Source organism: Castor canadensis, chromosome 11 (genome assembly GCF_047511655.1).
Source record: "Castor canadensis chromosome 11, mCasCan1.hap1v2, whole genome shotgun sequence".
Taxonomy (NCBI): Eukaryota; Metazoa; Chordata; class Mammalia; order Rodentia; family Castoridae; genus Castor; species Castor canadensis.
Genome location: NC_133396.1, coordinates 42,632,623 through 42,658,964, shown reverse-complemented (window position 1 = coordinate 42,658,964; position 26,342 = coordinate 42,632,623). Strand labels below are relative to the sequence as shown.

The 26,342-nt window shown below is 35.0% G+C and overlaps 1 protein-coding gene across 10 annotated transcripts in view; it reads left to right on the top strand.

The window, feature by feature from the left end:
• Positions 1-26,342, top strand: part of Nf1 (neurofibromin 1) — a 272,178-nt gene that overhangs the window by 72,084 nt on the left and 173,752 nt on the right. For all 10 annotated transcript variants that reach the window (XR_012438691.1, XM_074046432.1, XM_074046430.1 and 7 more), the window contains 4 exons: positions 8,802-8,908; positions 14,110-14,177; positions 14,400-14,475; positions 15,182-15,339. Coding sequence is in view for 9 of the 10 variants with exons in the window: in XM_074046432.1 (XP_073902533.1) it covers positions 8,802-8,908; positions 14,110-14,177; positions 14,400-14,475; positions 15,182-15,339 (409 nt within the window). In the remaining variant the exon portion in view is untranslated. The remainder of the gene's footprint in view (positions 1-8,801; positions 8,909-14,109; positions 14,178-14,399; positions 14,476-15,181; positions 15,340-26,342) is intronic.

The following is a 26,342-nucleotide window of genomic DNA, read 5'->3' as shown; positions in this document are numbered from 1 at the left end:
TGGTTTGAGAAATTAACTGTAATCTTTTTAGTAAAAATGGTATTCCTATGATTATAATGCTAGGCAACAACATTTCAACTCCCACAGAACACCTGGTCAAAATAATGAAAACTGTGTAAGAGTATGTGATTGGTAACCTTGGTTCATGTTTTTATGAAATGTTTGGAGTAGTCCCATTTTATGTTCTGAGTAATGATGTCCTGACTGATTCAGCTAGGTTAACAAACTCTCAGGGAGTAGGATGCTGGAAAGTTATAAAAACAAAAATATTCGTCATTTTGATGACTACTATTTTAGCCTTACTACTTGAAAAGAATCTTACATTAAAGATAGAAAATGATCAGAAGAATACAGCAGTTTTTAGTTGCTTTATTAAACATAGCAAATGTGCCATCTCTGAAAACCTTAGTCTTCTAATCACCAAAGGTGACACTGTAGACTAGTATTAAGTAAAAATAGACAACTTTTGTTTATTTCCTAATCTAGTTCACTGTCTGTTGTCAGAATAGAAGTTATGTGTCTAAAATTTCATCGGATTCTGGGGACAGACTGCTCAGAAATGGAGTTTTTGAAATACCATGTTTCGGATAACTGTATTTGCCAAAAGTAGGAGCTGATGTCACTACAGGGCCCTTCACCTAAGAGGCCATTCTGATGGTTTAAGTTAGTGGGGACATCTTGGAACTTAGCTGGTCAAGTGGCATGAGTGGTAGTCACTTCTGGAGATTGAGTTTGTGTTTTTATACAATAGGTATCTATGACAATGCCTTGAGTGTCACCACTCTTTCTACAACAAATGTTTCTTTTAACAGTAGGACTGCCTTTTTTTTTTCTTCTTTTTTCAGTGCTGGGGATCAAACCCAGGGCCTTGCACATGCTAGGCAAGTGCTCCACCACTAAGTTACATTGCCAGCTCTAAGATTGCTTTTGTATTTCTGTCCTTTATTTTTCTTTAAGGGAAAGATCTTAAAATAACTTTATTATCCTGCTGAAATATCCCTGTGGCTTATCATTACTTTCTGAAAGTAGAAGATTAGCTGGGCTCTGCAGTAGATCTAGTTATTTTGTAGTGGGAAGACCTATGAGAATATTGAATTTGATTTTCTGTCCCCCCCACCCCTTCTTTTTGACAAGAATCTTGTTATGTAGCCCAGGGTGGACTAGAACTTGTGATCTTCCTGTCTCAGCCTCTCAAGTGCTAGGACCACAGGTATGCACCATTATGCCTGGCTTGAAATTGTTTTGGATCTTTGTTTTTTAGGTGGTATTGGGGATTGAACTCAGGGCCTCGAGTTTGCTAAGCAGGTTCTGTACCATAGAGCCATGCCTCTAGCCCTTTTTGCTTTAGGTTGTTTTCTCAGATAAGGTCCCACACGTTTGCCAGGGCTGACCTCTGACCATGATTTTCTTATCTATGCTTTCTGCATATCTGGGACCACAGACATCTGCTACCACACCTGCTTTATTTTTTGTGTAACCCAGGCTGGACTCAAATTCAGAATCCTCCTGTCTCAGTTTCTTCAGTGGTAGGATTATAGGTGTGCACCATCATGCCTGACTTAGAATGTATAATATACCAGAAATAGAAGATTCAGTGGCTTTAGAAGCTACTTGGTTCTTTAAATTTTACTATAGAGTTCTTCACAAATCTGCTATTTATAAATGATTTCTTATTCTAATGGTTTACAATTTCTTCTCTAGTCACCTAAAACACAATTATTTTATATTCTTGTCTTTAATTGTCAAATTATATGTGTTTGGCTTATTCATAGTGAAATGTTTCCTCTCTGTATGGTAATCTTGGATTGCAAATTTATCTTTAGTGTAGCCTGTATTTTCTTTGGGTATCTCAGAGCCCTGGACTGTGTGTTCAAGTGATAGATAATTTTGTGTTTTCCAAGTGCCCAGCTCTGGATCTATTTATTTATAGGCCTTTGACTGTATGGTTAGTATAAATTTGGGTGACTTTTTTCATCTACCCAAAGCATAAACAGTGCAGATAAATTTATGCTGTTCTTTGTTTTTTAAGGGAGTATATAACTCTTTCTAGTTTATGTTTTAGGTAAGCCCCTGATTCGAATCCCCAAATTATTAGGGTACAAACTTTATATCTTTGTCTTTCTGGATGTTTTAGTGATAGGTTTACTACATTTAGTTTCTTTTGCTCAGTCTATTCTTTATCTGATTACTCTGCCTTAGAAATAATGCTTAACTATCATGAAATACCCTTTCCTGTAGCAATTATAGAACTATGAAAGGACTTAAATATTTCTTCTGTTTTCACAAACAACCAGTCACATTTTCAAAAGGTAATGTTTTGGTTTTTGTTTTTTGTTTTTTTTGGTTGGGTGTGGTAGAGCATGTCCTGTAATCCCAGCTACTCAGGAGGCAGAGGCAGGAGGATCTCAAGTTTGAGGCCAGCCCTCAAACAAAGTTTTTGTTTTATTTTGGACAGTACTGAGGGCTTCCTACTGGCAGAGCAGGTGCTCTACCTCTAGACCTTTTTACTCTGGTGATTTTGGAGATAGGGTCTCCCTTTTTGCACAGATTGACCTGGACTGCAATCCTCTTATTTTAGGGTTCCTACTGTATCTGTACTGACAGGCGTGTGCTACCACGCCCATCTTTTTTTCCACTGAGTTGGAGTCTTGCAAACATTTTGTCCAGGCTGACCTTGAACCACAATCCTCCAGTCTCAGTCTTCCAAGTAGCTAAGATTACAGGTATAAGCCTTTGTTGCCTGGAAATAAATCAGTTATAAACTGCACTGAAATGATTAATGTTCAAGTTACTATAATAAGTAAGATCATGTAGTGTTTGTGCTTTTTTTTTAAACCATGTTTTTTTCTCCATTAAAGAAACTAATAATTTAGTTGTCCTTATTACATTTTTGATGTCTATTACTTGAAATAATGAGTGTCTTATTAAGTAGGGTAAATTCATAGATTAGTGATACCAACTTTTGAAAATCTGACCACTTTGGTTGCTAAAAGTAACGTTTAACCCAAAAGACTGTGACACAGGTTACTCCAGAGGCACCTGCATACCCATGTTTATTGCAGCACTATTCACAGTAGCCACTGTATGGAAACAACCAACATGCACCACTATTGATGAATGGATCAAGAAAATGTGGTACTTGTACACAGTGGAATTTTATGCAGCCATGAAGAAGAACGAAATGTTATCATTCGCTAGTAAATGGATGGAAATGGAGAACATCATTCTGAGTGAGTTTAGCCTGGCCCAAAAGACCAAAAATCGTATGTTCTCCCTCATATGCAGACATTAGATCAAGGGCAAACACAACAAGGGGATTGGACTTTGATCACATGATAAAGCAAGAGTACACACGCGAGGTATGAGGACAGGTAAGACACCCAAAAAACTAGATAGCGTTTGTTGCCCTCAATGCAGAGAAATTAAAGCAGATACTTTAAAAGCAACTGAGGCCAATAGGAAAAGGGGACCAGGAACTAGAGAAAAGGTTAGATCAAGAAGAATTAACCTAGAAGGTAACACACATGCACAGGAAATCAGTGCGAGTCAACTCCCTGTATAGCTATCTTTATCTCAACTAGCAAAAACCCTTGTTTCTTCCTATTATTGCTTATAGTCTCTCTTTCAACAAATTAGATAAAGGCAAAATAGTTTCTGCCGGGTATCGAGGGGGAGGGGGGGAGAGGTAGGGGGCAAGGTGGGTGGTAAGATAGGGGGTGGGGGAAGGGGGGAGAAATGACCCAAACATTGTATGCACATATGAATAATAAAAAAAAAAGTAACGTTTAGCTGTAAGGGCATTTCTTTATTGGCTTTGTATTAGCTACATTTTTTTAAGTGTTAGATTTGTGGTAAGTTCTTATTTAACATAAGGGAAGTTTTGTATTTAGAAAGATTGCCAAGAAGGAGAACTGTTAATCAGTTAATCACATAAACATATGTAAGGACAGCAAAAAGTGCAATGGAAAAAGGTTGACTTTTTTTTTAAATACTAAGTAGCTGTATTTTGTGAATGTAGGTAAAATAGTCATGATTCTGAATTCTAGTTGATACAAATACAAGTTAATAAAATTGAGCTTTACTTATAATTTGAAATAGGAATTTAAAATAGTTTTCATTTCAGAAAACTCTGAAAAATGCAAGTAACAGAGGGAACAGCAGTTCAGATCGCCATGTACCTCTTACTCTGCTGCAGTTGTTCTTAGGATGCTGTAATTCTTGATTTATCTCTCCTCCTTTTTCAGTACTTTAAAGCCAACCCTCAACATTACGTCATTTTACCTGTAAATAAATCTTTAAAAAATTTAACTGCAATTCTATTGTCACACATAGTAAAAATAATAATTCCTTAATAGCATCTCTTACCAAGTTTGTCTTTCATTTTCCCTCAAAAATAGCTTTTTTCATTTGGTTGGTTCAAATCTGGGCATAAACAGTATCTATATGTACAGTTGTTGACATTTTTCTTAATTCACCCTTATAGTCACTCTATAGTTTCCTCCTCTTTTTCCTCCTCTTTTTCCTCCTCCTCTTCTACTTCCTCTTCATTGTCTTTTTCCTCCCTGTGGTTCTGGGAACTTAACCCAGGGCCTCTACCACTTGAGCTGTCCCCAAACCTTTTGTTTTTATTTTTGAGATAGGTTTTTGCTAACTTTGCCCACGCTCAAATAACAATCCTCCTGTCTATATAGTTCCTTTATTTCTGTAATCTCCTCCTCATTTTTTCATGTTTATTTATTCAACCTGGGTATTTGCCTTGTAAAATTCTCCACATTCTGGATTTGGCTGAGTTTGAAGGAATTCAGGTTCATTTGGCTGAGGGGACAAGCATACTTTGTAGGTAGTGCTGTCTAGTTCCCATCATAGCACATGAGGAAATATGTTGTTGTCCTTTTATCCACTTTGAGTGTAGATAGATTGTTAGATTCAGATGTTATAAACATCTTTCAGAGTTTTCTACAAAATTTTAACCTTATGTTTTTAGTACCTATTGCTAATCACTGGATCCATTATTTCATTGTGAGCTACAAAGTGTTAAATTTTCTATTCTATCATTCATTCTTTAAAATTTTGATTTTCAAATTTATTTATTTATGAATGCTGGTGATTGAACCCAGGGACTTGGGTGTTGAATTGTAATTCTTGTAAAGATTTTTCTTCATTATTTGTACTATTTTTTTATAATACACTCTCCATAGGGAATGCAAAATAGAGGCTTGACTCTCATCACTCATTTCAGAATGAGTTGTTACACTAACATTTGTGAAAAGTTTCCTAGGAGTGTGTTTTTTTTCAGTATTACTATACATGATTTCTACTTACTGCATGTGTTTGAATTGTAGACACTTTGATGCTCAAATTATCCCAGTTTTTGACAGTTGAGAATACATGTAAGTGCATACCTGTGGGGTTTTGTTGTTGTTGTTGTTGTTGTTGGGGCTTGAACTTAGGGTCTATATCTTGAACCACTCCACCAGCCCTTTTGTTTTTTGTTTTGTTTTGTTTTTTTCATTTTCATTTATGAGTACATAATATTTCTACCATATACCCTTTTTTTCTTTCTATTTTTTCTTTTATTCATATGTGCATACAATGTTTGGGTCATTTCTCCCCCCTTCCCCCTGCTCCATCCCTTACCACCCCACTTACCCCCCACAACCCCTCTCTACCAGGCAGAAACTATTTTGCCCTTATCTCTAATTTTGTTGAAGAGAGTATAAGTAATTATAGGAAGGAACAAGGGTTTTTGCTAGTTGAGATAAGGATAGCTATACAGGGAGTTGACTTGCATTGATTTCCTGTGCATGTGTGTTACCTTCTAAGTTAATTCTTCTTTTTTTTTTAATATATTTTTTTCATTTATTTTTTTCTTTTATTATTCATATGTGCATACAAGGCTTGGGTCATTTCTCCCCCCTGCCCCCACCCCCTCCCTTACCACCCACTCCGCCCCTTCCATCTCCCCCCCACCCCCTCAATACCCAGCAGAAACTATTTTGCCCTTATTTCTAATTTTGTTGTAGAGAGAGTATAAGCCATAATAGGAAGGAACAAGGGTTTTTGCTGGTTGAGATAAGGATAGCTATACAGGGAGTTGACTCATATTGATTTCCTGTACGTGGGTGTTACCTTCTAGGTTAATTCTTTTTGATCTAACCTTTTCTCTAGTTCCTGTTCCCCTTTTCCTATTGGCCTCAGTTGCTTTTAAGGTATCTGCTTTAGTTTTTCTGCGTTAAGGGCAACAAATGCTAGCTAATTTTTTAGGTGTCTTACCTATCCTCACCCCTCCCTTGTGTGCTCTCGCTTTTGTTAATTCTTCTTGAACTAACCTTTTCTCTAGTTCCTGGTCCCCTTCTCCTATTGGCCTTAGTCGCTTTAAAGTATCTGCTTTAGTTTCTCTGTGTTGAGGGCAACAAATGCTATCTAGTTTTTTGGGTGTCTTACCTATCCTCTTACCTCCCTTGTGTGCTCTCGCTTTATCATGTGATCAAAGTCCAATCCCCTTGTTGTGTTTGCCCTTGATCTAATGTCCACATATGAGGGAGAACATACGATTTTTGGTCTTTTGGGCCAGGCTAACCTCACGCAGAATGATGTTCTCTAGTTCCATCCATTTACTAGCGAATGGTAACATTTCGTTCTTCTTCATGGCTGCATAAAATTCCATTGTGTGAAAATACCACATTTTCTTAATCCATCCATCAGTAGTGGGACATCTTGGCTGTTTCCATAACTTGGCTATTGTGAATAGTGCTGCAATAAACATGGGTGTGCAGGTGCCTCTGGAGTAACCTGTGTCACATTCTTTTGATTATATCCCCAAGAGTGGTATTGCTGGATCAAATGGTGGATCGATGTTTAGATTTTTAAGTAGCCTCCAAATTTTTTTTCAGAGTGGTTGTGCTAGTTTACATTCCCACCAGCAGTGTAAAAGGGTTCCTTTTTCCGCCCTCCCCCGCCCGCATCCTCGCCAATACTTGTTGTTAGTGGTGTTGCTAATGATGGCTATTCTAACAGGGGTGAGGTGGAATCTTAGTGTGGTTTTAATTTGCATTTCCTTTATTGCTAGAGATGGTGAGCATTTTTTCATGTGTTTTTTGGCAATTTGAATTTCTTCTTTTGAGAAAGTTCTGTTTAGTTTACTTGCCCATTTCTTTATTGGCTCATTTATTTTGGGAGAGTTTAGTTTTTGAGTTCCCTATATGTTCTGGTTATCAGTCCTTTGTCTGATGTGTAGCTGGCAAATATTTTCTCCCACTCTGTAGGTATTCTCTTCAGTTTAGAGACCATTTCTTTTGTTGAGCAGAACCTTTTTAGTTTTATGAAGTCCCATTTATCTATGTTATCTCTTAGTTGCTGAGCTGCTGGGGTTCCATTGAGAAAGTCTTTGCCTATATCTATTAGTTCCAAAGTATTTCCTACTCTTTCCTGTACCAACATTAGAGTTTGGGGTCTGATATTGAGATCCTTGATCCATTTCGAGTTAATATTGGTATAGGGTGATATACATGGATCTAGTTTCAGTTTTTTGCAGACTGCTAACCAGTTTTCCCAGCAGTTTTTGTTGAAGAGGCTGTCTTTTCTCCATTGTTTATTTTTAGCGCCTTTGTCAAAGATAAGTTGGTTATAGTTGTGTGGCTTCATATCTGGGTCCTCTATTCTGTTCCACTGGTCTTCATGTCTGTTTTTGTGCCAGTACCATGCTGTTTTTATTGCTGTTGCTGTGTAATATAGTTTGAAGTTGGGTATTGTGATACCTCCTGCATTGTTCTTTTGACTGAGTATTGCCTTGGCTATTCGTGGCCTCTTGTGTTTCCATATAAATTTAACGGTAGGTTTTTCAGTCTCTTAATGAATGTCATTGGGATTTTGATGGGAATTGCATTAAACATATAGATTACTTTTGGGAGTATAGACATTTTTACTTTGTTTATTCTACCAATCCATGATCATGGGAGATCTCTCCATTTTCTATAGTCTTCCTCAATCTCTTTCTTCAGAAGTTTATAGTTTTCCTTGTAGAGGTCGTTCACATCCTTTGTTAAGTTTACACCTAGGTATTTGATTTTTTTTGAGGCTATTGTGAATGGGATTGTTTTCATATATTCTTTCTCAGTTTGTTCATTATTAGTGTATAGAAATGCTAATGATATTTCTATGTTGATTTTATATCCTGCTCTCTTTCTATACACCAGCCCTTTTTTTGTGATGGGTTTTTTTTTCAAGACAGGGTCTTGGGAACTATTTGCTCAGGCTGGCTTCAACCACAGTCCTCCTGAGTAGCTAGGATTATGGGAGTGAGCAACTGGTGCCCTGCTTATACCTGTGTGATTTTTGAATGAGTATGGCACTTGCTAATTTCCTTGTTTTTAAGCTCAAGGTGACCTTGGCTTATTTTGAATATCTCCAATTCTGGAATTAACTGATTTTCCCAAAGATCCTGGATATAAGTGGGAAATATAATTTAAACACCTCAGTCTTGAAGATAGGGATACAAAGTTTACTAGGCTGTCATGATTGTTTTCCTCATTTCCTTTAAATTAATTATAGCCTTTAGATTTTTATAAGAAATATTCTCTTATTTTATTTATTGTTTTGTGATACTGGAGTTTGATCTTAGAGCCTCACAGTTTCTAGGCAAGTGGTGTACCACTTGAGTCATGCCCCAAGATCTGTTCTCTTATTTTTATAAGTGTCTTTACTGTTATGAATTCTTCACTAGGATTAAGGATCTGCTGAATTCAGAATTTTGAAATATCCTTAGACTTAAATTGTAAGTTATTTTTGGTTTTACTTCTCAGGTTACAGGAATTGACTGTTTGTTCAGAAGACAATGTTGATGTCCATGATATAGAATTGTTACAGTATATCAACGTAGATTGTGCAAAATTAAAACGACTCCTGAAGGGTAAGTTTAGATGTATGACATCTGAAATTAGTCACTATGGGTCAGACTCAGTATTGTGAGTGTACTAAGTGTACTAATTATATTGAACTAGAACATCAAAAGTGGATTTTATACTGCAAATGTTCCTGTGAGACTGCTAGCAATGTATATGGTTCCCTAATTTTTGAATCTTTGAAAATAATGTAGTAAAGAAGATGAGTAACTTAATTCTTGGCAATGCAAAGTTTTATTCAGCTACAATTTTTGGTTTTAGTAAAGAAAATGTAAGGGCAATGTTATTTAATGTTTCTGGAATTTGATCCCTTATGGATGGCTCTACATTATAGAAGTTATCTGTTTAGCTAATTGCAGTGCTTAAAGAAGTCTTTACATTTTTTAATTTTTGAATTATCATGTATTAATAATATGAGGAGGTTTCATTGTGAAAATTCCATACATGCGTACAGTGTACTTTGAACAAGTTCACCTCTATTATATTTTCATTCCCCTCCTCTCTCTCTTTTCTCCCCTTTTTTAAACAATGGTGGGTTTCATGCAGTCTTCATATGTATATGAAGTACACTTCCATCCTAGTCACCCCTCAGTATCCTTTCCTTTCCCTCTCCCCTCTCCTGCTGATCCCCCTACCGTGTCCCCCATTACTTTCATGCCCCATTGTTATTATTATCATTATAGGTCTAAGCTCACAAATGAGTGAAAACATGCAATTATTTGGCCTTTTGAGCTTGGCTTACTTCATTCAGCATGATGATCTCCAGTTCCATCCATTTTCCTACAGATGACATAATTTCATTTTTTTATAGCTGAATAATAAGATGATCATTTGTAGGATTTAAAAATTTCAGTGCTTAAGGACTCGGGAGATTGTATGGCAAGAAGAGGAATTGAGCCAGGAAATTTCATTTGTGACATTTTCATTTTTCTTACTGGTTCATTGGCTAGCTTTATGATACTACAAAGTCTTTCAACCTTTCAGTGGCCAGTTTTGCTTCTCCATGGAATGTGTCAGAAGTTGTCTCATGGGGATGGGGATATTATAGCATCTGAGATGTAATTGAAAAGCTTCAGAAGTGCTTTACAATATTAAGTGATCTGAAATAAACTGTCTGAAGGCATTGAGAGAATTATTATACTAGGCAGTAAAGTGTTGATATAAATCAAATATCATTGAGTATTAGTCATAAACTGAGTGTGAATATTTAAAATTTTATTTCACAAAAGTTGCTTTCTAGGTTTAGGTATCATGGACCTTGCTAATTTAAACATGAAATCTTGTATACAGTTCACACCTATTTTTATTTTACTTTGTATCTTAGTTAAGGTATTATCAAAGTGTTTTCAATGTCTGACCTAAGGGAAAGAGATTGAGTTATATTTGCTTTGAAAAACCTCAACTGTTGTGTAATGCGGTTGATGTATGTTTTAAGAACATTTTCTTAACATTTACCTTAAACTCAATAACTATTTCACCAGAGAGAGAAAAAAGTTTATTTGTATAGAGGAATAAAATAAGATCATGTTTCATCTGTATTACCTTTTTTCAGAATTTATGATTTGTGTGTGGAGGTGTAGCTCAGTGGCAGAGTGCTTGATTCCCAGTATCACAAAAATGAACAAACAAAAACCATGATTTTAAGGTTTTTGTTTTTACAAAAATGTTTTACAGTCGTTGTAAAAATCAAGCAACAATTTAATCAGTTTTAAGTGACTTTAATAAAGGGGAAAAATGAGTCATTTTAGCTATTATGGCAAGATGTGAATACATGGACAGAAATTACGTTAGCTTATAATATACCACCTATCTAATTCATGTTTGCAAGATTTTATTCTAAGGACTGCTGGAGTGGCTCAACTGGTAGAATGCCTGCGTAGCAAATGCAAAGCCTTGAGTTCAGTACCATTTTGTGGTACTGATGCTCGAACCCAGGGCTTCATGCATGTTAGACAAGTGCTCTACCACTGAGGTACACCCCCTAGTCCTGAAATTTGTAAAATTTTAATACTTACATTTAAACATTGAGCAGTTAAGGAACTGAATGGTAAAATTTAAAGATCTCCTCTATGAGTTAAATTTAAGGGCTGGGGTTGTAGCTCAGTGCTAGAGCACATACTTAGCATTTCCAAACCCAGGTTTGATTTCTAGCATCACTCCAAATAAGTAAATAGAGCACAGAGTTTTATGATCTTCTAAAAAATAACTTAGGTGACATTCTGGAAATAAATCCAGTTTTAGTTGCCCATGAATAGATGCTTGTTTAAGACAACAGTTTTCTTAGAAATATTCAATGTATGGTAATTAATTCAGCTGATGCTCCATGCCCAAATAAGAGAAAGTAAGGGTACAGGTAAATGAGTTGCTTTTGTATTGAGAGAACTATTCCCTATTGACAGGAGTTTTCCTCATAAACACAAATTAAGAATATACACTGATAAACATATCAAGTATAAAGTCAGTATGTTGTAGGGTAGCAAAAGATAGCTCTCAGTGACAATGGTGGAAGGAATGGGAATTTTCCATAATGGTAATAGAAGTAATAATGTGTTTTAAGTTCATTTCAAGAATTTGTTGAGAAATGCAATACAAAAGCATGTTAATTGTTCAGATTACAAAGATTAATAAAATACTGAATCATCCCTAAGGAACTCATAGCCCAGTTCATGCAACAAATTATTTGCCAAACAATATAGTAAACACAAACAGAGTAAGTATAAGATGAGAAAGAAGCTATGGTTTGGTTGGATGTGGGCGATGTTAAGAAGAAAGGAGCAAGATATGAGGACCTAGAATAGGTCAGATCGTGTTAATAGAAATAGAAAAAAATTTGTGGCCTTCTGTTGCCAGGCATTGTACAGTGCAGTTTACATGACTTTTCTGGTCAGTCCTAACAATAACCCTGTGATGCAATGTTAGAGTTGCATATGTATTACACAATGCTAGTATCTCATATAATAGATACAGGAACTGAGGCTTATGTGATGTTTCCAGGGTCTCAGAGTTAGAAAATTTTAGGTGGTAGAGTCACTTCTCACCTGGCCATTTCTGGAACCAAAATAAACTGTTACACTGTTGGACTTACGGGTTATGAGACTTTATTTTAATGGTTTTGGGAAGTGATAGAAAGACTTTAACATAGGAGTTAACCTTGTTCAGTTTTTTGTTGAAGACAGTATTTTGCTTGGAATTTGCAGGATGACTTGGTAGAGGGTTGCATGAACTTGTGGGACTTGATTGCATAGTAATGTGGTGAGAAATAATGAGACTGGTAGAGGTCTAGATGGGAATGGGGTGAGGTAGGGACCAATTTGATAGATATTTGGGAAGTGGAATATATATCACATTTGAGTAGAATGCATAGTGTTCCATAATCAATTTAGATATATGAGGCTAGTGATACATCACTGAAATTATAGAGCAAAGCTGATTAAATAAAGCAGGAAAGTGAAAGAAGTATTGATGGCAGAGAAGAGGTGGCTAGGAAGATGATGAATTCCGTTTTAGATTTGCTGAATTTGATGTGTCAGCTGGACATTTGTCCAGCAAGAAATTTGTAGAATGGAAGTAGTAAAAGATATGTATGTTGGAATTGAGACTAGATTACATAACACATTTATGGTGTCATAAAGGTAAAGTTGATAAATGTGGGAAGGCAGAAAGGCTAAAGAGAAGTACAATGCCATTGTCTGGGAACTCAAAGGAGAATTGAGAGCCAAGAAGATTCAAGGAGGAACATTTAACAATGCATTTGGGGTACAAGTTACTTATTCACAAGTCCAGAAAAAGAAATTCACATTTAAAAAGTCCTTTAGATAAATGCTCAAGGACTCTTCTCTATCTTAGAAAGATTTTATGAAATTGTAGCAAAATCTGGTGTTCCTTCATTAAAAGCCCATATGAGGAGTTTTTTGCTAAAGCACTGTTAGGGTAAAATAGTTTTTGGAAGGGTCATCTTTTCCAGATAAGATGTAGGTAATATATAGAAGATGAAACTCAAATATCAAATATATTTATATGGAGGTATATTTTTTAATCTTGGATTAAAATGCTTTCTACTATTTTGGACAATCTAATCAGCAAAATAAAAAAAATGAACATGCTTAATCATGGCAAGGATATGATACAGGTACTTTCATATGCTGCTCAGTGGGAGTGACATTTGGTCTAGCCTTTCTGAAAAGCAGCTTGACAGAATTTATCGAATACCTTAAAAAATAAGCATTTATTTGCCTAGATACTTTTACATCTAGACATTTGCTTTCCTTAAAGAAATAACTAATAATATGTGAAGAGTTTTGGATATAAAAGTTTATTAATGTTATTTATAATAGTGAAATGTTGGAAATAAATGTACAACTGGAAAACCTTTAAATAACCAGTAACTTAATTCTGTGAGAATTAATATTCTGAGAAACATCAAACATACTGAAAAGACTGTGACTTTGAAGCCCAATTCAGATCTGTGATTATAGATAGTTTGCCTATCTATAACCTGAAAAAAATCAAGATTTTGAAAGAATTAGATATATATAGGGGGCAATACTGGGGCTTAAACTCAGGCCCTTGCACTTGCTAGGCAGGTGCTTTGTCACTTGAGCCATGCCTGTAGCTAGAAAGAATTAAATATTTCATGCTGAAAACATCTGGCAGATTGTATAATTGTTTAATAGTTACTGTTGGATGTAGAACAAAAATATATTTTTGAATAATTTTTAAGGATTCAGAAATGTTGAGGATACTATTTTAAGTGAAAATAATGGTTTGGCATGGCCAGCATGTTCTCAATTATGTTAAATATTATATATGCATAGGAAAAGGGATAGGGGAAGAGTCCCCAAACTGTTAACTGTGATTATCTCTATAACATAGAATCATGGATTATCTTTTAACTTTCCCTTAGGGTGTTGTGTACTTTAATAATTTCTACAATAACTATGTTGTATACTTTTTCAAAAAATAAATTATTAAAAATAAAGGAAAAACTCAGTTTTAGAAGTTTGTATGTTTGCTTTTTATTGTAGTTTGTCTTCAGGAGCCATACTCATGAGTTAGGAGTTTATATTAATTGCCTTCATCTTGTGTTGCTTATAAATAATACTGGAATGAAAATATGTAAAAGAAAAGTTATTATTCTAGTAGCTCTGAACTGTATTTGTGTTAATTAAATAATTTGGAGTTAACTTACAAACATTTTTTCTCCTTCCAGAAACAGCATTTAAATTTAAAGCCCTAAAGAAGGTTGCACAGTTAGCAGTTATAAATAGCCTGGAAAAGGTAAGCTACAACCTCTTTGTATTAAAGTTTTGTTTTTGCTTATAAATTTTGCTATCTTTAGTATTTTTGAATAAAAAAAGAAGACAAGTGATAATTTCCTGGTAATTTTTAGGATATATGCATTGTAGCATTTTTATGAAGGAAATTAGAAATTTATGACATTTACTGTGTTAAGAAAAGTTCATTGCTTTCATGTAAAGACATATGTTTTGTTACTTGTAGGCCTTTTGGAACTGGGTAGAAAATTATCCAGATGAGTTTACAAAGCTCTATCAGATTCCACAGACTGATATGGCTGGTAAGGCTGAGATTGATTTTTTTTTTCTTTTTCTTAAACTTTTATTTATGAGATAAAAACTGCCATTTCCCAAGTTTCTTTTGTTATAAAGGGCTTTTACATCTTCTATTGTCAACTGATATCAAATACAAAATACTGTTTTTCTCTCATATTGCTTCCAATTCTTTTCCCTTCTTTTGAGCAAGTAGATAAAGACATTTGAAATCTCTAATCTTTAGAGTTATTGTATATTTGAAGGCTCTCTGTTTCAGAACAGTACCTTTTTTTGTGTGTTCTGAGGCTTTATTTTGAATTTAGAGAGATGTATATAAAATAGTAATAGTCTTTTTACCTGTGGGGGATAGCTGCATGGCAGAGAATATAGGCTCCTGGGCAACTTTGATAATTATTTCTGAGAAGATGTCCAGTTTTTGTTGTTTAGGCATATCAGACTTGCATAAGCTCCTGCACGTTGAGACAGAACACAAGATCAATTATTCTAAAATGTGAACTTTTCCAGGATGCATTGAGATATCTCTTCTAACATATATACAATGTGACATGTCTACTTACCTGATTTGAATTTATGTAGTTGTTTAAGTGACCATCCAAATTTATCTCTTCAAATTGCAGCCTTTAGGTTTTTGGATGGTGTTGGATTTTAATTTAATGCCAAGACTTTCTTCTTATCTAATAATGTCATTTAATATTTATATTGTTCATATAGAGTGTGCAGAGAAGCTGTTTGACTTGGTGGATGGTTTTGCTGAAAGCACCAAACGTAAAGCAGCAGTTTGGCCACTGCAAATTATTCTCCTTATTTTGTGTCCAGAAATAATCCAGGATATATCCAAGGATGTGGTTGATGAAAACAATATGAATAAGGTGAGAAGGGCAAATTAATTTACATTAAAGAGATGTGAAGCAGTTCTATTCATGATATGTATTAGTTTAGGCATTTCATTCTTTAAACAAATTATAATTTTGGTCATTTTAGGTGTGTTTGCTTGCCTTATAGCGGAAGCATACATAATTTTATTTGGAAGAGGAACAAATAGTAACATTTAGTGATCTAGATTTAAAATAATCCATTGGTTTCTTTTACCAGAGAAGACTAAACGATAGATCTGTTAATACCAAACATAGGTTTCTCTAATGTTCACTTCAGAGATTGCCTTTCTAGACTTTGTTACTTTCATAGTGTGTTGTTTTAACTTGGTGCTACTTTAAAGTTACTTGGTAACTTTATTTTGGAACAGTTTTCACAGAGTTTTATTAGGAAGGCAGGATACCACATATACCCTCTGTGTTGAAATTAGCACTTTATTGTAATTCTAAGGGATCTTATTATTTAAAAAAATAGGAGTTGAGTATCTTAACTATATTATTTGAAGTTCAGTATGCAGTTGTTTTGCTATACATTGTTTCCTTTTCTGCTACTTGAGAAGAAATATTCTTAGTTGACTAGTCATGGAATGGGCTGTGGATGGAGATGTTTGAAATCAGCTGAATGACTTGCTACTTTGTAGAAATATTGTGTAGGGAATCGATACATTGAAGGTAAATTAGTGAACTAAGTAAACCTTGAGAGTCTATGATTCCCTGGTATTCCTCTTAGTTCTGTGTCCAAGCTTTTTAAGTGTGTGTGTGTGTGTGTGTGTGCTTTTTAAGTGTGTGTGTGTGTGTGTGTGTGTGTGTGTGTGTGTGTGTTTTGCTGGGGGTAGAATCCAGGACCCTTACTCATGCTAGGCAAGTGCTCCACCACTGAGCTATCTATACACCTCACCCCTTCTGTCCCAACTTTTGAGGACATCAGTTTTTATGTTAGATGTTGGGAATCCTTCAAAATAGTAGGGTTTTTTTTTCCTGTTGTTTTATTTCTATTTATTGGGAAAGTAGAGATAGTTTAAAGTCTACTATAAATTCAGTAAGAATTCAAATGAATTTATATTTTAATCACAAGTATATCTTTCTAAATGTTTATTGGTCATTTGTGAATTTGCTAGTTTTACTATTGAAATTGTTATTTTTACTGATTTGTAAGATGCGTATACATTTTTACTTGGTTTTTCCATCCTACTTAGATGTTCCAACTATATGTAGTCAGCTCAGTCTTGTTTTTTCTTTATTTTTGTCTCTTAGTTTTTTTGGTCAAATTTCTCTTGCCCCAAGAGTTTATTTGCTTGTTTTATAAAGCTATAATTATATGACATGTAATTTACCTCCTTAAATATGAGAGTGCCTCTACCACATTTAATATGAATATATAAATATATTCACAAAATTGTGCAATTACTATTTCCGTTTGCTTCCAGAATATTTTCATTTGCTCAGCAAGAAATTTTTTATTCATTAGTAGGCCACTAATCTACTTTTTTAAATATCTATAAGTTGGCTTATTCTAAACTAGATATTTCATATAAATGAAATCATACAATGTGTGACCTTTGTGTCTGATACTCTGTAAGATTTTTAAAGTATGTTTCCATTTTTTGTAGATTAAAAATTTTAGATTTTTATATGTTTCTGGATTTAAAGAAAGGTATTTATTTTTTATGTGTTCTTGCTCTTCTATAGTCACATTCTCTCTAACCAGTTAATGGCTTGTATGTATCCTCCCATTCATATCTACTTGCTCATATAAACATTCAGATGAATATGCTCATGCGTACACAGGGTGGTGGATGTTGCATCTTACTTTATTTTATCCAAGAATATATTTTGACTGTTCCTCAAAATAGTTATAGAGATCTACCACCTTCCCCCCCCACCCCCCTTTTTTTTTTTTTTGGATGGGACTGGGGTTTAAACTCTGGGCTGCACTTGCAAGGCAGGCACTCTACCATTTGAGCCACACTGCCAATCTATTTTGCTCTGGTTATTTTGGAGATGGGGTCTTTGGAAATATTTGCTTCAATTGGCCTCCAACTGTGATTCTCCTGACCTTAGCCTCTCAAGTAGCTAGGATGACAGGCGTGGGACCCTGGCACCAGGCTAAAGAATAGTGGGTTCTTTTTTGTTGTTGTTGTTTTTGGTGGAACTGGGGTTTGAACTCAAGGCTGCACTTGCAGAGGGTGCAGTCTACCACTTGAGCTACACCGCCAGTCCCACATTCTGTTAACTGTACTGAGCCTCATTTGCTCAACCATTTCACTGTGAATGAATGAATATTGAGAGATATTTTAAGGTTTTTTTGGCATTAAATATTTTAAGTATTTACTTTGTTTATATATTCATGTTAACTGATATTCTAATTCATAGACTAAAATCCCAAATTCAAATTTCTGTGTTGAGAACATTTGAAAATTGAAAAATCGTAATAATTATTCCTAGATTTACCTTCACCTGTAGTTGCAGCAGGTCACATTTTCACCAGCATTCAATTAGACTGCCCATTTTTCCTGCATCTTCATCGGAATTAACTGTTTTTAAGTTTTTTTAAGTTTTTGCAACAATAATAAAGTGAGACAGTATCTCATCTCAGGTATTCTCACCTCCTCCCCCAAAAGTAAACTATTTCAGCTGATGGATATGTTAATTAACTCGATTGTGGCAATCATTTCACGGTGTCTATCAATAACATCATGTTGAACTGCTTAAATACATGCATTTTTTGTCAAACATACAAGTATAATTGGGGAAAGTGTCATCATGGAGGGAAGCAAACATATATACTACAATTAGAATTACATATAAGTTTGCAAGTATAGAATGATAGCTACATAACAAGATTAGGAAGAAGAAAAAAAATAGATGTGTCAGCAGTTATTTCTGTAAATGTAACTCCAGAGTTATAAATGTTGAAAATAAGTTGCATTCATGAACAAAATGAAGATTATAAAAATAAGGAATCCCACTAACACTTATACTTCTTCATTCAAAGATTTATACCTCAGTGCTTATCATAGCTTTATTTATAATAGCCTACACTTGAAAATAGCCCAATTGTCCATCAGCTTGTGAATGGATAAGCCAGCTATGATGCTATGAGATAATGAATTAAAGGTAGCTAATTAATTAAAAATAGCTAATTAGTGACTTGACAACATGGATGAATCTCTAAAACACTGTGCTAAGCAAAGGAAGCCAGAGAGAAGAGATGACATACTATATGATATCTATTGTTTTGTTTTTGCTTTTTCTTCTTTTTAAAATTTTTTCTTTTTTATGATTTCTTTAAAAAGAATTTCTGGAGAAGTCAAAATACAGGAACAGAAAGCCCATCAGTGGACAACAGGGGTGGGAGTTAGGGAAGGCAATGGATTGGAAAGGAGCACTGGCAGCTTCTCATGTTGACGGAGGTGGTCCCTAGCATTGTGGTTGTGGTTTTGTGACTATCCTTTCTCAGAGTTCATTGAATTTTGCACTGAAAATTGCCGATGCTCATTATATGTTAGTTGTACCTCAGTAACTAAAAGCAATCTTATCTTCAGTAAATGATATAAAAGTATTAATGACTCAAATACTAATTTCCAATTGAGGGCATTGATTATAATTACTGAGTGAATATTTAAAGAAAGAAAGATAGTATCTTATTTTAATTTGTATTTTTCTTAAGATTAGTGAAGCTGGATGAGTGGTGTATGCCTGTAGTCTTGTTACCAAGGAAAGGGGAGGGACTGGCTTCTCAGTTTCCATGCAATTCATAGAAACTTGAGATCCATGATGAAGAGCATTTCAAGGGGTCTCACAAAAAGAATTTCACAAGATGGAATTTATTTTAGTAAAACAGGATGAAATGGGGAGAGATGGGAAAGGAAAAGAGAAACATACTTTACATGCAGGAGATGTGAGTAAGGAGGACTCAAAATAATTTTTGTCGGGAGCATTTTTCTGGGGACTCCCTCTTTTTTTGTGGGGGGGGTACTGAGGATAGAACTCAGGGCCTCATGCTTGTTAGGCAAGTGCTCTACCACTTGAATCATTCTTCCCTAGCATAGAGGTAAGGGGTTTGGGATGGGTTTGTCACCTAAAACATGGGCCAAGGTGGATCTTGTTATTATTCCAAAATTTGGAGACAAATTATTGAGGACTACCCAAACATAGGGGCAATAGGTATAACTTTCAGGCATCCATTTGCCAGATATGCTGTTTAATTTTTTGTCTCTACCTATTGAAAGAATTTTCAGCTTCTTAATGTCCAAAAGGAGAATGCAGACTTACATTGATTCTGTGGGAGGAAAGCTCAATGATCTTACTTTTCAGCTTTACTTACTGGTTCTGCTTTAATCCCTGTGTCTGGCCTCTTATATATAGACAAACAAACAAACAAATAAATATTTTTAATTTTCTTGCAATCCATCTGTCCTCAGTCTCAGCTACTGTGAAGGCTGAGGGAAAAGGATCACTTGAGCCCATGAGTTCAATGACAGGTTGAGTAACATAGTAGGTGGGACCGCCTGTCAGTAACAACAAAAAAGATTAGTGGAGTTCAGGATCATTTCATACATTTTGTACCCATTTTTATGATTTCTGTGAAGTACCTATTGATTTCCTTTACCTATTTTTTTTTTAACTGTGTTGTTTCCTAGTCTCTTATTTGTGGAACTTTTTGTATGTTAGAAGCAATAATCCTTTATTTTTTGTCTGATGTAAGTATTTTTCCAGTCAGTTGTTTCTTTTGACTGTAGTATCTTTTTTTAGCAGAAATATTTTAAATGTACAAAGAATATAACAAGTGAGTTATACTCTATTAGCATTTTGATATATTGCTCTTCCTTTTTCTGTTTATATATGATTTTAAAAATTAAACAAGGTTAGACATGGTGGTACACACCTGAAATCCCAGCACTTGGAGGATCAGGATTTCTGGGCCAGCTTGGGCTATATAGTGAGACCCTATCTCAAACAACAGTGGCAAAGCAAACAAAAGCAATAATATTTGCATAAAGTCTCTTTTAATTATAGAAAAGCTGAAATCTGTTTTGACTCAACTAATTTCCTTTTCATTCTCCAGGAATAGCCACTGTTGAGAATCAGATGTATATTCTTCTAGTATAGGTATTTTGTATTATGGGAGGTTAGGGTTGAGTTAGAAAGTTAACTAGATAAACATCTAGTTTGGTATGTCTCAAAGTATGGTGTACAATAGCATCAGCATCACCTGGAGACTTGTTAGAAATGCACATTCTGAGGTCCCTACTCTAGGCCTGTTAAGTCAAAAGCTGTGGTGGTGGGGGCAGCTGGCAGTATTGTTAGCAAGCCAAAGTTTGAGAATTATTGTTCTGGGGTGTGTGTGTGTGTGTGTGTGTGTGTGTGTGTGTGTGTGTTAGTAGTGGTAGGGCTTGAGCCCCTCCAAAACCTAAAGAACTCTGAACTCTTAATGGTTTTAGAACTCATTTATACCAAATCAGATTATTTCTGTTACTTAAATTTTATATTCAGAGATAAAATATATTTAGAAATTTGAACTATTGTCTATTCTTGTGTTTTGTGTGAGAGTTAAATTTGGTTGGCTCTTGGCAAATGGATTGGATAGCTATTTAATAAAATATTTCCTTCTAGCGCTTTGGTCTTAGGACTCTCAAAAATGTGTTTAGCATGACACTTATTTTCACAGTTGAAAGCAACTAGTTATTGTAACACTTATTTGTGCTAAGTTTATAACATGAATTTGGGAATGTGAGGTTTTTCTATGGCTTGGAATAGTGTAAGTAATAAAAATTATCTAATTAGATAAAAATCAGTTGTAAAATCATCAGGGTTGGGTCTTTTCCTTTGACTTTTTGCTCATCATCATTACTTTTAAAGAAAAGTAACTAATGGACACAATAGAAATTTTACCATATATCAGAAAGAGTATTCAGTGGAAAAGCAAGCCTCCTGCTGTTTTCTTACTTTTAGTTTTAAACTACCAGTTCTACTACTGGCTACTTCTAGGTATTTCTAGAACTAGCTTGTGCATCTATTGTGTGTTTAAAATAACTCATTGATTACCCTTTTCAAGCTCTGTTTATGCTTATTGCTCAATATATTTTGTCTTTTAAAATTTTCTTAAATGTCTGGGTGTGCTGGTATACACCTATAATCCCAGCTACTCAATAGTCATATATTGGTAAGATCTTGTGAGCACTTCAAGGCCGTCCAGGCAAAAAGTTAGACCAATAAGTTAGACATGGTGGTATGTGCCTGTCATCCTAACTATATAGGAGGTGTAAATAGGAGAATTGTAGTCTAGGCCCGGACAGGGCAAAGATGCCAGATTCTACCTGAAAAACAACTAAAGCAAAAAGGGCTTGGAGGCCTGGCTCAAACAGTAGAGCACTTGACTAGTAAGTGTGAGTCACTGAGTTTAACCCCCCCACACACTCCTAAAAGAAAGCACAGAAGATTTTAATATTATTTATTTTTATCTTAAATTTTTTTGATTATAGTAAAATACACATAAAATATATCATCTTAGCCATCTTTAAGTGTTAAGTAACATTAAGTATAACTAACATTGTTGTATAGCCAGTCTTCAAAACCTTTTTATTTTGCAAAACTGAAACTTTATACTCACTTAAACAACTCCCTACTCTCCCTTATCTCCAGTCCTCTGGCAACCACCCTTCTACTGTAAATTGTGTGCGTGTGTTTGTGTGTGAATTTTTATGTACATGTGTATCTGTATTTATCCAGATTTATCTGCCAATGGACATTTAGGTTGCTTTCCTCTTTTGGCTGTGTGAATATGATGAATATGGGTGAACAAATAACTTTGAGACCCTGCTTTCATTTTTTGGGTTTAAAGTCACTTTCAAGTTTGTTCTTTGCTAGGAAATATATTTTTCAATGTTATCAGCACAGTTGTACATAATATCTTTATATCATACTGCTTTCCATTCTGCCATGCAGGAGAGAAAAGGTCACATATGAAAGCACATACTTAGGGGGAATGGTATGCATCACTTTCATTCGTATTCCACTGACTAGAACTCAGTCACATCGCCACATCTAATTGAAGGAAATGAGAAATATGTCTTCAAGGACACAGTGAGCATGGGAATCAAGGAATAAAGAGTCAGGACAGAGGAGTTGTTAAGGATGGTTTAAGTTATAGTCTCCTTAGAATGAATGAATGAATGAATGAATGATTCCTTCCTTCCTTCCTTCCTTCCTTCCATCCCTCCCTCCCTCCCTCCCCCTTCCTTCCTTCCATCCCTCCCTACCTCCCTCCCCCTTCCTTCCTTCCTTCCCTCCCTTCCCTTTTCTTTCCTTCTTTTCCCTTCCCCTTTCCCTCTTTTTCTCTCCTCTTTTTGATGGGACTAGTGTTTAAACTTTCATCCTCCTGTCTCTATTTTCCCATGTTTCATCTTCTTGTTAGTGTCATTTGGCACAAAATACTATCTTTTCATCATTTAGAGAATATTTTAGTAGTTTGTGTAACCATACCCAGGTAGATAAGACCTTATGTATTTAATGTTGTGGGTTATTAATCCCCTGTACAAATGGAAGAAAGTTAATTTTAACATTTCTAGATCAATATGGCTATTAATTTCTGTACAATGCCAACTCAACACAATAAACTGAGATATAAGCTAAAGTTTTTAAAATTCAAATTACATATATATGTATGTTTACATAAAATATCAATAATAGCAATGTGTTACATATCAGTAGCAACAATAGCCTTTCCAGGTTCTGCAGTCATTGAACAAAATTATAGAGACATTCAGCACACTTCATTAAAAAAAAAGTAAAAAACAAACTCCCAGAAAAGAGTAAAGTTCTGTTATTGTTGTGGTATCTTGCACCATTATTTTATTAGCTTCTCAATCATCATCTGGAAAGAAAATATTCCAAAGAACATCATTAAAAACAGCTCTGATAAAGCATGGTCTCTACTACATATCATAAAGCAGGTATGAGCTGTTTTCCATTCACAGACATACAGTACAGTAGAGGGTACAATTAAAAAGGCATTATTTGAGATGATTCTACTTTTCCAGCTGAGGGTCCAAAGGATGGTATGACACAGCTCTGTAAAGAAATGGACTTTATTGGGTAGGAGTTTCCTCTTATTAGTAGCACAGTTCTGAGTACTCATTATTTATGAACATCAGCTAAAAGCTGTTTTAAAAGCCGGGAAACCACCCCTCACCACCACCAAAAACACAAAACAAAAAAAACAATCCATTGGATTCATACAAAGATGACAGAATGGAGCCAAGCGAGACTCAACCTAACTAATACTTTACTAAATCTGTCATGTTGAATGGTGAGAACTCCATGGAGGTGCCAAGTAGCACTACAGAGCTTTGGACCACAGTGAAAACACAGCATCATTTTAAATACAAGCCATAGCCAGACACTGCTTGTTTGGGTATGTTCAAGGAATTTCCCTTTTTTGTTTTTGGCAAGACTGGGGTTTGGACTGAGAGTTTCACACTTGCTATGGAGGTGTTCTACCTTTTAGTCATGCCTCCACCTCTGTTTATAGGATCTCACTTTTTGCTCAGCCAGCAGGTTCGCCATCCTCCTATTTTATGTTTCCTGCCATTGCTGGGATGACAGATGTGCATCACCAGGGTCTGTGCACTGAAATTGGTTTGGAACTGTAGTAGTCATGATCTTCACCTCCTTGCTAGCTTGGGATGACAGGTGTGCACCATCCAGCTATCAGTTGAGATATGGGGTCTTGTGAACTTTTTGTTTGGGTTGGCTTCAAACTGTGATCCTCTGGATCTTAGCTTCCCAAGTAGCTAGAATTGCAGGTGTGAGCTACCAGCACCTGCCTGGAATTTTATTTACTTATTTAATTTAATTTTTAATTTTTTTATCATATTATTGTACTGGGCGGAATTTTCCATCTTGAAGTCCAATTTATCCATTTTTGGCTTTTATTGCCTGTGCTTTTTTGATATCATATCCAAGAATTTACGACCAAACCCATTGTTGTTTTCTTCTTGGGGTTTTATTTAATTATAAGTGTAAGTTTAGGTCTTTGATCCATTTTGAGTTAATTTTTGTATGTGGTGTAAGTCAAGGGTCCAACTTCATTTTTTTTTTTTTGCATGCAAATGTCCAGCTTCCAGTAACATTTGTTGGAAGACTATCCTTTCTCCATTGAATGGTCTTAGCACCACCCTTGTGAAAAGTTGTTGGCCATGTTGTGGGGTTTCTTTCTATCCTCTGTTTTTTCCATTGGTTTATATGTCCATATGCCATTGTCAGATTGTTTTCGATCATTGTGAATTTTCCAACTTTGTTTTTCTTTTCAAGATTGTTATGGCCATTTGGGGTATCTTGAGATTCAATATGAATTTTAGGATAGGCTTTTCTATTTCTGCAAAACACATGGTTGGGATTTTGACAGTGATTGCATTGAGTCAGTTGATTGCTTTGGATTGGTATTGTTATTTTAACAACCCACTCATATGTGATGCATTTCCATTTTATGTTTGTTTAATATTTTTCAGCAGTATTTTTTAGTTTTCATTATGAAAGTCTCACCTCCTTGGTTAATTTCTCAGTATTTTACTCTGTTTGATACTCCTATAAGTGGACTTGTTTTCTCAATTTTATTTATAAAATTTTTAAATTGCTAACCTAAAATCCAGCTGATTTTTGCTGAATTATCTCTTAACAGTTTTTTGTGTCTGTGTGAAATCTTAAGGGATTTCTACTTAAAATTTTGTCATCTGTGTGTGAACAGGGTTAATTTTATCTTTCCAATATGGATGTCTTCAATTTCTTTTTCTTGTATAATTGCTCTGTCTAGAAGTTTTAGTACTCTGTTGAATGAAGTGGCAAAAGTTGGTGTCTGTTTTGCTCCTGATCTGTAGGGAAAATCTTTGTCTTTTATTATTGAGTGTGTTGTTAGTTGTTGAGTTTTACTCTATGGACTTCATCATGTTGAAGAAATTTCCTTCTATCCCTATCTGAATTTTTTTCATCTTGAAAAGATGTTGAATTTTTATCAAATTATTTCTTTAATATATCGACCTTAATATGTTAGTGGAGATGATCATGTGGATTTTTCCTTCTTCTATTAATGTGATGTATTGCATCAATTGATTTTTATTTTTAAACCATTCTTGTGCTCCAATAATAAGTCTCACTTGGTCATGCTATATAACCCTTGAAAAGTGCTACTGAATTTGGTTTACTAATTTTTGTTGCTTTTTTTTCATCTGTATTTTTCTGGGATATTGTTCTGTATGGTTTTCTTGCAGTGTCTTGGTCTAACTTTGGTATCAGAGTAGTGCCTCACAGCTGAACGTTACTTTAAAAAAATCCTTTTTTTGGGTTGGGTCTCACTATATAGCTGAGAATGGTTTCAAACTTGATTTCTCCTGCCTCATTCTCCTGAACAGCTGGGATTATAGGCATGTGTCACCATGTGCAGCAATATGCTGGCCTTATAGAATGAATTAGGAAATGTTCCTTCCTCTTTTAATTTTTTGAAAGTATTTACGAAGTATTGGTGCTAATTCTAGCATCTTTAAATGTTTGGTAGAATTTGCCAAGTGAAACAATGGGCTTTTTTTTTTTTTTTTTTTTTAGTTTGGAGGTGTTCATTACTGCTTTAATCTCTTTGCTAGTTATAGTTTTGTTCATATTTTCTCTTCATGAGTTGGTTTTGGTAGATCATGGTTTTCTTGGAATTTGACCATTTTGTCCATATTACCCAATTTGTTAATGTACAGTTTTTCATGATATTGTCTTAAAACCGTTTTTCTTTTTGTAAAATTAGTAGTAATGTTATCCCATTCATTTGGGATGTTGCCAATTTCAGTCTGCTAACTAAATTTCTTTTTCTCAGTCTAGCTAAAAATCTGTCAGATTTTCAAAGAACTAGCTTTTGATTTTGTTGATTTTCTTCATTGTTTGGCTATGCTCTGTGTAGTTCACCTCTGCTCTGATCTTTATTATTTCTTTCTTTGGGTTTAGTTTGCTTTTGTTTT